Source organism: Ranitomeya variabilis, chromosome 4 (assembly GCF_051348905.1).
Source record: "Ranitomeya variabilis isolate aRanVar5 chromosome 4, aRanVar5.hap1, whole genome shotgun sequence".
Classification (NCBI taxonomy): Eukaryota; Metazoa; Chordata; class Amphibia; order Anura; family Dendrobatidae; genus Ranitomeya; species Ranitomeya variabilis.
The window spans coordinates 641,961,026-641,973,373 of NC_135235.1; the positions used below are offsets into that span (position 1 = coordinate 641,961,026).

The 12,348-nt window shown below is 40.0% G+C and overlaps 1 protein-coding gene across 1 annotated transcript in view; it reads right to left on the minus strand.

Moving 5' to 3' along the window:
- Window positions 1-7,009: 7,009 nt before the first annotated feature.
- Window positions 7,010-12,348, minus strand: part of LOC143768164 (uncharacterized) — a 121,334-nt gene continuing 115,995 nt past the window's right edge. Inside the window, exon 14 of the mRNA XM_077256853.1 lies at window positions 7,010-11,662. Coding sequence (XP_077112968.1) covers window positions 10,740-11,662 — 923 coding nt within the window. The 3' untranslated portion in view covers window positions 7,010-10,739. The remainder of the gene's footprint in view (window positions 11,663-12,348) is intronic.

Consider the following 12,348-nt stretch of genomic DNA (forward strand, 5'->3'; position numbering starts at 1 on the left):
ACAGGCGGGCTACTCTGCTGACGTGCAGACAATGCTACTAGGCCCAAAACTATCAACTGGATTAGATGCAGTGAAAATAGAGATACACAGGTGGTATAGTTTGTTTCGCAGGCGGGCTACTCTGCTAACGTGCAGACAATGCTACTAGGCCCCAAACTATCAACTGGATTAGATGCAGTGAAAATAGAGATACACAGGCGGTATAGTTTGTTTCACAAGCGGGATACTCTGCTGACGTGCAGACACTGCTACTAAGCCCAAAACCCCAAAATGATTTACTGGGTTAGATGCAGTGAAAATAGAGATACACAGGCGGTGTAGCTAGCTTCACAGGCGGGCTACTCTGCTGACGTGCAGACACTGCTACTAAGCCCAAAACCCCAAAATGATTTACTGGGTTAGATGCAGTAAAAATTGAGATACACAGGCGGTGTAGCTAGCTTTACAGGCGGGCTACTCAGATGACTATCAGACAATGCTACTAGCCCAAAAGGATTGGCTGAGCTAGATTACACCAAATGCTGAGACTAACACTTGCACAGCACTGGCTCAGACCTGCCTGGCAAACAGTGCTATGAACTGCTGTAACCTACCCTGAAAAGGGCTGATATTACAACTAGTCCCAACTCCCGACTCCCTAAACCTATCTCTCCAAAAATTTGCTGGCAAAAAAAGACTCTTTGACTGTATAGCGCCCACAGCAGCAGCGGTGCCGTCTAACACTAAGCTGCAGCAGTGAGGAAATGGTGACGACGGGGCAAATGGCTGGTTCTCATTGGGCAAGGAGTGACATGTGACATACACAGCCAATGACACATGCCCTTGCTTGTCTGCATCACATGCACATTGCTGTGTGTGTGCGCACTGCTGATAGGCTGAGAGACTGCACCGCCCCTCTGTAAATGCGGGAAAGAAAAAAAAATGGCGTTATTTCAGCACAGATCTATCCCCCGCCCACTATACACTGAACCAGTCCATTAACAATGATAAACAGTCTTAATGTGCAAATCAAGCTAGGCTTTTGGTGAATGAACAGTTATCGAACAGAAACTCGAACAGCCGAATTTTAAGCAAATTGTTCGGGTTCGTCGAACGACTCGAACACCGCCCAAAACAGCTTGAAATTGGCGAACAGTTCGACTCGAACACTGCTCATCTCTACTGGTAACCCCCGCTAGGGCCAGACCTACAAGAATAACTTGTGTAGTAAACCCCATCAATCAGTGTACCACCTCTGTAGAAGGGACATTAGAATTATATAGAGAAGAACTTGCAGTGCTATTTCAATCTTATTGTTTGATGCACTTTATTATCACTTATAATTTAGTTATTGTAAATTACTATTGCATTTAAACATTTAAGAATAGTTTGCCGATTGTTCCTGCCTCGTGTCCCCTGCGAGTTGCATCCCCACACTTGCATTACATCCCCTAGAACCCCTCATAGAAGAGCCACCATTGATGTAGCAATGATGATATATTTGGTGCTTGTGTTGCATATGGGGCTATGGGAGAAGAAAAAAAACAAGGCAATAATAGAGCACAAATAATTTTTCAAGTACCACAGTCATATCCATGCAGTAAAAAATGATGATGCACAGTGCCCTGAATTAAGCGGGATTTGGATGTTTCACCCCCAGCAGTTCGCCCCCGCACATTTCGTCCCCAGCATTTGGCCCCCAGGATACTTACCTGTCGCAGCTGCTTGGGTCATGGAGTACCGTCAGATGGAAACAATTGATTTAACATGTCACAAAAGTGCACCACTCTGTACAGTACTTTTGTGACATGTGGATTGATGACGGACGGGAATTCATGGGAATTCACGGGAAGGACAAACGGGGGCGAACTGCTGGGGGCGAAACATCCTATAACCTAATTAAGCACTGTCAAGGGAGCTCTGTATTTGGTAGCCTGGCACCTCTTATTAGGGCTTCCACAGGCAGGCTTCCTGCTAGCCACTCCATGTAGCAGATGCCAGGGAGACTTCCTGGTTCATGGTGTTGCTTCTGAATGAAGGAGCAAGCTGGTAGGGGATGGTCAGAAAGCTACATCGATACCCGGAAGTCAGGAACAGAAGTGCAGGCCGAGGTCAGAAATAAAAATCAGTAAGCAGGGCAGTGGCAGAGAAACACGTGTAAACCTAAGTGAACTTATAACTGACCACTAGAGGTCAATAAAGCAGAAAAAATGGAGTTCATGTCCAAAAATAATTGCATAATATTTTATTAAGTTACAAAAATACCAACAAACATATAACAATAGACATTACTAAAAATAGAAGATAGTTTCAGGTGGAGGATTGTAGCACAGACCAAAAAACGGTGCAGCACTCAGGCTGATGCCATATACAAAAAAGTCAGATGCATAGTGCAGAGTCTAACACAGGCATTGAACCGGGGGACATATGGAACAGTATAGGGAAGTATGGTGAGCCCTGTACACTGGCTCATATACTCACAACATCATATGATCATTCCCCTCCCCGAATTCTTACCCAGAAACTGGCACCAGGACCGGACCACACCATTGCCCCAACGCGCGTTTCGCGTCGGCTTCGTCAGGGGGGGTAGCTAGGTATTTAAATATTGTGAGCCTCACCCAAGGCTTATAAAACGCAGCAAATTGGAAGACCAGCTCAGGAATAAGCCCCCAAGCTGCCTGCGTGAATGGCACTCGTAGTCCCAGAATATAAACCCAAACTGTCGCCCAAAATGAAGCCACGGAGTCAACTAGTGGCAAGTTAAGTCCGACATGAATTCAGCAATCAAAATTTTAAATTGAAATACCAGAAAGGCCCCAAATAAACTAACATTTCTCATCTTACCCCGAAGTGGCTCTGTAAAGGCAACATGGCTCCTAACATCCAGTTCAGAAAAATCTGCACTCCAAGGCTATGTGCACACGTTGCGGAATGGTGTGCGGATTTTTCAGCACGTTTTTGGTAAATGTGCAGGAAAACCGCACTGCGGAATTACCTCTGACTTATCCCAGTTTTTGTGCAGATTCCACCTGCGGTTTTACACCTGTGGATTCCTATTGAGGAGCAGGTGCAAACCGCTGCGGAATCCGCACAAAGAATTGACATGCTGCGGAAAATAAACCGCTGCGTTTCCGCATGTTTTTTTCTGCAACATATGTGCACTGCGGATTTTGTTTTCCATAGGTTTACATGGTACTGTACACCTCATAGAAAACTGCACAGCAAAATCCCCAGCGTATGCACATAGCCTAAAAGCCAAAAGTTCTCCTTCCTTCTGAGCCTTGCATTGTGCCCTAGCTGCAGTTAACATTTACAAGGATGGCCTTGCTGTAGCACAGAGAAACACACTTAATTTTTAAGGTTCATGTCTCGGGAAGAGTGTATTCGGCACTAAAATGGCATATTTGCAATTTTCATTTTGCAACATTCAATGCAGGATAATTTCTAGAAGACATCAGTTGAGTCAAAATGTTCACTGTACCCATAAATGAATAGCTTGTGGGCTACAGTTTGCAAAACAGGGTCCGATCTCAGTGGTTTCTTTTATTATTTCATCTTAGAACATCTGTGCAATTGTTAGTCAATGCAATATATATCACCAATTTAAGCTTCAAATGCGTATGATGCGCTTTCACTTATGAGTGAACTTCTACTTCTAGGCAAAAAGGACCCTACAATATAGGGTGGTTTTGAAACCAGAAATCACAGCATAAGCTATTGAGAAGGACTTGTCTGAGTGGTCACTTTTGTGGGATTTAAATATACAAACCCCGCAAAGCTGCTTCAAACCTGAATTGGTCCCTAAAAAAAAAGGTTTTTGACATTTCTTTGAAAATATAGAAAATTGTTACTAAGCTTCTAAGCCTCCTAATACCGTAAAAGCATTAAACAATGTATAAAATAATGTTAGCAACAGAAAAGAGAAGTACGGTAAATTTTATTTATTTGCTAATCTTTATTAATCACATGTCAAACTGAAAAAAAATGAGGAACAAAGTGGGTGCAATAAGAAGTGGTTAATGGGAGATTGGACATTAGATTTTTAGGTTTCTTCATGGAAAGGGTATTACATATTGTACCTTTGAAAAAAAACAACAACTAACTATGTTGCACAAACACTTTCAACCCAAAGAATCAATATATATTATATACACTATATACCGTACATCTTCAGAGAACACCACTGAAATCAAACCAGAAATCCTTGCACAACAAGGTGTATTCCCATTTCTCTATAACCTGGTAATCTCTTTAAAAGAGATTAACACATTTTACGACTACTTTTTCCAATATTGTTAGTTCACCTTCCCACTGAAATTAGAGTGAGAAGAAACATTACTATAAATTAGATATCTAGCTTGACAATAAAACCAAGGAGTACATGAATTTGTACATGCAGAAGTTTGGCTCACCTATAAGCCCAAAGAGGATGTTGAGTTTGAATAATGCCCCTCTAGTAGTTGGGTTTCAAACCACTGCAGAATAATGAAGCACCCCCCATCACCACCAACATCTAAATGGTACACCCACTTATTTAATTTGATAGCACACTTACTTGGTTCTTAGAAGAGGAAACAAGTGTAAGCTCTGTTTTTCAAATATATTTATTACATTTTAATATGAGGGAAGTGAGGAAACACAAAAAAGGGGGAAAAGATAGGAGGGGTGGGAGGGGTATATAACTTGGTTAAGGAATATAAGGGAAAGTGGTACCAGGTTAGAGACTTCTAACTGGTATTGTACATATCCAAAGCATTAGTAATGCTTAAACATAAGTAACCTGTTTTAGCAACAATACAAAATATTTAGAAAGATTTCATGGTCTGGTCATACCCTTTATGAAATTACAGTAAATGGAAAGTTGCAAGAAGCAGTTAAATCAAGGAGTAGGAAAAATAGAATTCCAGTGATTCCATTTTTGGTTGTATTTTCCTAGATGATTGTTGTTAATTGCAAACCTAAGATCTAAGGAATTATGTAAATAGAGTTTTTCCATAACGTCAGAGAGTTTTGGAGTATTTGGTTTCTTCCAGCAGGAAGCTATAGAGTTTTTAACTAACAATAAGGGGTGTATAAAACATGTCTCATAGATGGGTCTATAGCCTCCAATCCAATTGAAAGTAGTGCCATTTGAGGAGTAAGCACACAGTTTTTATTGAGGAGCTTACTTAAGATCTGTGAGACCCTTTTCCAAAGAAGGTTGATCTTTGGGCAGCTCCAGAAGATGTGTAGCAAGTTCCCCAGGAGTCTGCAATCCCTCCAACATAACGGCGAGTGTCCGTGGTTGAAGTGTGAGAGTCTTGAAGGGGTATAGTACCATCTCACAATTATTTTATAATAGGATTCATGAAGGCTCATGGAAATGTTAGATTTATATCAATTTTTAATCGCACTTTCCCATTCATCCATATCTATTGAAACCTGTAAATCTGACTCCCATCTAGGCATATAAGGACTTTTGGTTAAGTTGTTGTCCTTATTAAAGTGACTATAGATGTATTTCGTGCTCCAAAGAGTCTTATGATTCACATTGTTAAGAAGTAAGTAAGATATTTCTAATTTAGATGTGTTATTATTAATGAATTTTTGGGAGTGATCTTCTACAATTAGAAAGAACATGAAATCTGAGGAAAGCAAATTGAATTTGTTCTTGAGCCCTCCGAATTTTATTAAGTTATTGTCAATATACAGTATATGTCTCAAATTTTCCTAATACCCAAGTAGGTCCATCTCTCTGGAATGGCAAACTTGTAGTAAGATGCTATTAAAGATAAAGGAAAATTACCCAGCAAGTCGGATCTATTACAGCACTACATGGTTTCGATAGTTTTCTGTTATGACCTGGTGGTTAAGGAGCAACATGGGACAAGCTCTGAGGAGGTGGTATCTGTACTGACCGCAGTTCCTGATCCTAACACCAACACTAGAAGTAGCCGTGGGATGTTCCTGTCACTCCCTAGACACCTCGTCACAGCCTGAGAACTAACTACCCCTAAAGATGGAAACAGAAAGCTATCTTGCCTCAGAGAATATCCCCAAAGGAAAGATAGCCCCCCACAAATATTGACTGTGAGTGGAGAGGGAAATGACATACACAGAATGAAAACAGGATTTAGCAAAGGAGGCCAAAACTACCTAGATAGACAAAGCAGGAAAGGATACTGTGCGGTCAGTATTAAAAGCTAAAAAATCCACGCAGAGTTTACAAAAATAATCTCCACACCGACTCACGGTGTGGAGGGGCAAATCTGCTTCCCCAGAGCTTCCAGCTAAGCAGAATATATCATACTGACAAGCTGGACAAGAAAAAACATAACATAAGCTGAACGATTAAGTCCACAGGAAGTGGACAACCAAAAGAACAAGCAATGACTTATCTTTGCTGAAGCAGGCTATCAGAGAAATCCAAGGAGAGATCTGAATCCAACCAAGAAACATTGACAGCTGGCACTGGCTGAAGACTAGAGCCAGGCTAAATAGCAGAGCCAGGAGAGACGATCAGTGGAAGCAGCTGCTAATGCTAAACCCAAGGAGCAGCAGTTCCACTCAAAACCACCGGAGGGAGCCCAAGGGCAGAATTCACAAAAGTGCCATTTACAACCACCGGAGGGAGCCCAAGAACGGAATTCACAACAGTTTTCTCCATGTGGAAATCATTGCGAAGTGTAAGCTCTGTTGACAGATTTCTGAATTGCCTCTTTCAATGCATGATTCCTTCTGAGCTGAACACTCGTGGCCAAAAGTTGAGACTGACACAAATTTTGTTTTTCAAGAAGTTTGCTGCTCCAGTTCTTTTAGTGGAAATTTGTATTAACTTTAGCTTGTTATAAAAAGTGTTCAGATGAATTGCAAAGAAAATTAACCAAATCACAAAAAAACCTATTTCCACTACAATTTTTCAGTTCTTCAATTCAAAAAGTGAAACTCCTATATTATAGTCATGTAATGACTATAATATAGGAGTTTCACTTTTTGAATGATTTTGAGTGATCTATTTCAAGTGTTTATTTCTGTTAATGTTGATGATTATGGCTCTCAGCCAATGAAAACCCAAAAGTCATTATCTCAGTAAATTAGAATTCTTTATAACACCAGATTGAAAAATGATTTTAACCCCTTTCTGCCAGCTGATGGAATAGTACGTCAGGTGGCAGATCCCCTGCTTTGAAGTGGGCTCCGGTGGTGAACCCACCTCAAAGCCACGACATGTCAGCTGTTTTGTACAGCTGACATGTGTGCGCAATGAGCGCGAGTGGAATCGCGATCCGCCCATTAACTAGTTAAATGCCGCAGTCAAGCGCTGACAGCGGCATTTAACTAGCGCTCCCGGCCGCAAGTCCTCGCACCGCTGACCCCGTCACATGATCGGGGGTCAGCGGTGCATTGCCATAACAACCAGAGGTCTCCTTGAGACCTCTATGGTTGTTGATGGCTGATTGCTTTGAGCGCCACCCTGTGGTCGGCGTTCATAGAGGTGATCTGTACTTCACCTCTATGTAGCAGAGCCGATCGAGTTGTGCATGCTTCTAGCCTCCTATGGAGGCTATTGAAGCATGCCAAAATTAAAAAAAAGTGTTTAAAAATATAAAAAAAATTAAAAAATATATAAAAGTTCAAATCACCCCCCTTTCGCCCCAATCAAAATAAAACAATTAAAAAAAAATCAAACATACACATATTTGGTATCGCCGAGTTCAGAATCGCCCGATCAATAAAAACAAAGGATTAACCTGACCGCTAAATGGCGTAGTGTGAAAAAAAATCAAAACGCCAAAATTACGTTTTTTTTGGTCGCAGCGACATTGCATTAAAATGCAATAACGGGCGATCAAAAGAAGGTATCTACACCAAAATGGTATTAAAAATGCCAGCTCGGCATGCAAAAAATAAGCCCTCACCTGACCCCAGATCACGAAAATTGGAGACGCTACGGGTATCGGAAAATCGCGCAATTTTTTTTTTTTTTTTTTTACCAAACTTTGAAATTTTTTTTCACCACTTAGATAAAAAATAACCTAGACATGTTAGGTGTCTATGAACTCGTATGACCTGGAGAATCATAACGGCAGGTTAGTTTTAGCATTTGGTGAACCTAGCAAAAAAGCCAAACAAAAAGCAAGTGTGAGATTGCACTTATTTTTGCAATTTCATCACACTTGGAATTTTTTTCCCGTTTTCTGTTACACGGCATGGTAAAACCAATGGAATCGTTCAAAAGTACATCTCGTCCCGCAAAAAATAAGCCCTGAAATGGCCATATTGACGGAAAAATAAAAAAGTAATGGCTCTGGGAAGGAAGAGAGCGAAAAAGGAAAACGAAAAAAGCTCCGGGGGTGAAGGGGTTAAAATCCGAAATGTTGGTCTACTGAAAAGTATGTTCAGTAAATGCACTCTATACTTGGTCGGGGTTCCTTTTGCATCAATTACTGGATCATTGTGGCGTAGCATGGAGGCGATCAGCCTGTGGCACTGCTGAGGTGTTATGGAAGCCCAGGTTGATTTAATAGAAGAAATAAGCTCATCTGCATTGTTGGGTCTGGAGTCTCTCATCTTCCTCTTGACAATACCCCATAGATTCTCTAGGGGGTTAAGGTCAGGAGAGTTTGCTGGCCAATCAAGCACAGTGATACTGTTGTTTTTAATCCAGGTATTGGTATTTTTGGCAGTGTGGACAGGTGCCAACTCCTGCTGGAGAATGAAATTTCCATCTTCAAAAAGCTTGTTGGCAGAGGGAAGCATGAAGTGCTCAAAAATTTCCTGGTAGACGGCTGCTCTGACTTTGGTCTTGATAAAACGCAGTGGACATTTACCAGCAGATGACATGGCTCCCCAAAATATCACTGATTGTGTAAACTTCACACTAGACCTCAAGCAACTTGGGTTGTGTGCCTCTCCACTCTTCTTCCAGACTCTGGGACCTTGATACGTCTGTGTGTGGTGGATCTTGAAGCAATGACCCAACAGCAGTCCACTCCTTGTGAATCTCCCTTGAATGGCCTTTTCTTAACAATCCTTTCAAGGCTGTGGTTATCCCGGTTGCTTGTGCAACTTTTTCTACTACACTTTTTTCATCCACTCAACTTTCCATTAATATGCTTGGATACAGCCCTCTCTAAACAGCCTGCTTCTTTAGCAATGACCTTTTGTGACTTACCCTCCTTGGGGAGTGTGTCAATGACTGCCTTCTGGACATCTGTCAAGTCAGCAGTCTTCCCCATGATCGTGGAGCCTACTGAAACAGACTAAGTGACCTTTTTAAATGCTTAGGAAGCCTTTGCAGGTGTTTTTTGTTAAGTATTCTAATTTATTAAGATAATGGCTTTTGGGTTTTCATTGGCTGTAAGTCATAATCATCAACATTAACAGAAATTAACACTTGAAATAGGTCACTCTGTTTGTAATGACTCTATATAATATCTGAGTTTCACTTTTTGTATTGGATAACTGAAATAAATAAACTTTTTGATATTCTACTTTTGAGAGAAGCACCTGTATATTTATTAATAAACTTTTAAAAACTGAAATTTGTATAAATGTACTTCAGTAACAATAAAAACACTGAAGTAGAAATTTTGTGAAAACCAAACTTTGTGTCAGTCTAAAAACTTTTGGACACAACTGTACAGCACAACAATTTGTAGCTATTATGCAAATGAGTTGAGATGAGCTAATAAATTGTCAGGGGCCTGGTTCAGTGGCCAGGTCAGTATTCAGTGGTCCCTGGATGGGGGCCATAAAAACTGCCTCTTACTTGTCAGAATATGTGGATCTTCTTTTGACAAGCTGGCCTAGCTAACAAAAGGAAACGAGTATACAGTGGGTAAAGGAGATGATTCTGGAACTTTTATCTGGTGCCATTCTAATAATGCATATAAAGACAGCTGCCTAAAGAAAACATTTCACAAATGTTCAAATCACATTTTCCCGTTTAGAAATATGATAGAGTAGATATATTTTAGATACTTCTTATTCCTTCGCTTTAAAATAAGTATGTTTCTGAGAAGATACATAAGTATGAAAATGACTATCCCAATGGAAGAAATGTTAGTTATTTTTTTTTGTTTTTTAAGGAAAAGTATATCAGCTGGATGATAGTGGAGTCTGGCAGGCAGTGATGGCTTTGAGACACTGTTTTTGCTAATTGTCTTCCTAAGTTTCCAGAGGCTTCACCATGTACACAGGAGCTGCTGATGTCATTTGGAATCTGTTTCCTTCCAAAGAGGTTTTGTGCCACTGATGTCAGTCCAATTGTGACCATGGTATGACCAAAGGTTAGCGGCCGTTTTCCGCAAGAAGCGGAATTTTAAGTTAGAAATTGGCAAAAGTCACTGAATAAGATGTCAGATAAACCAAGCGCTGCTGAAACAGGTGTCCTTGCCAACTAGTACATCTTCTGAAGACCAATGACTTAATGCAAATGTTCTGTCTATTTCTGGTAGTACTTTTAAAGGAAATGAGATAAAAAATTATTTTTGGTTAATCATCTACCGCATACAGTACATTAAAATAGTTTTTTCCTGTGTATCTCCTTTGGTTTTTAACAAGACCTGATTTCTGGGAATATTTTCCATATTTAGAGCAGGAAAATGGAGGAAGTGTCTCCCGTGTCAGGTTTTTAATTGCCGATAAGATTTGATTTCTCAATAAAACTTTTTTTTTAGTGAAATCTGAAAACTACTTCCTCAATTGATGAATTCTTTGATGTGTAAGAAAAGTGGATTTACACTAAAATGTTTCCTGCGTTCAGAAGATTAAAATTACTTTGGCCTTATGTGAATTCTCTGATGAGAAACAAAGGAGGATTTCAGTTTAAAACATTTACCACAATCTGAACATGAAAATTGCTTCTTCTTCATATGAGTTTTTTGATGATTAATAAGATATGATTTCCAATTGAAGATTTTTCCACATTCTGAACATGAAAGTGGATTTTTCCCCGAGTGAATTTTTTGATGCTCCACAAGATCTGATTTGTGGCCAAAACATTTCCCACATTCTGAACATGAAAATGGCTTCTCTTCTGTGTGATTTCTTTCATGTTTACTGAGACTCGATTTAACGGTAAAACATTTTCCACATTCCGAACATGAAAAAGGCTTCACACCTGTGTGAATTCTCTGATGTCGGACAAGTTCTGCATTCTGGCGAAAACATTTACCACATTCTGAACATAAAAATGGCTTCTCCCCTGTGTGACCTCTCTCATGTTTACCAAGATTTGATTTATCTGTAAAACATTTTCCACATTCCGAACATGAAAATGGCTTCTCCCCTGTGTGAATTCTTTGATGCCGAGCAAGATCTGAATGCTGGTTAAAGCATTTACTACATTCTGAACATGGAAATGGTCTCTCCCCGGTGTGAATTCTCTCATGTTTTGCAAGATTTGATTTAATTGTAAAACTTCTGCCACATTCTGAACATGAAAATGGTCTTTCATCTTTGTACATTTTCTCATGTTCAACAGTCCTTTGGTGATGATTATTTTTTTTAACAGTATGTAGTGAATTAGTAGACAGGACTTGGTGAAAATGATCACATGATAAATCTTTGCTTTGAAGGGTTGAAGGTAGATCTGTAATGAATACATCGATTTCATGCACATCTTCTGTCATACCATGATCATCTGTTATAAAATCTGAAGATAGCCAATGTCCTTCTGAACTTTTAGGGTAGTCTTCTGACAAGAAAAAAACACAATTTATTATTACGTTTTTTAAATTCTTTGACCAAAAAAATTCTAATTAGTTAAATATCATTTCTAAATTAAAGAGGTTGCCCACTACTTTTTCATTGATGACCTATCATCAGAATAGGTAATCAATGTCTGATCGGCCAGGGTCCGGCACCCCCCGCCGATCAGCTATTTTCAGTGCCAGAATTACTCATTTGCTGACCGGGCCGTCTTCTGATAGTACTCTGCAGTGAGCGCTACACATTCGCTGCCTACGGAGTTGAATAGATTTGTCAGTCCCCAGCTGATCAGACATTGAGGACCCATCCTAAGGATAGGTCATTTTTGTAGCTGTTTTTCTCTGACCCAAAGTCAGATTACCAGATCATCGGTGAGACCGAATTAAGCAATAAAGCCCTCCAAAATATCATTAACTAGGAGAAAAGAATGCACACTTGTTGTTTATTCTTCTGTGAATACTTCTTTATCTTTTACAGACAATGTAATTCTCATTTTTGAACCTCTGCTCACCACCACTCCCCCCTCCCCGTTACCCAGATCATGATGACTGTTTATCATGTACCCATAACACAGTTTTTGCATAATCTTAAAACATTGCATATGAGACAATCTAGATAATCTAATACTTTCTTAAGTATGAAATCCTTGACCGAGTATAGCTTGTTTGTGTT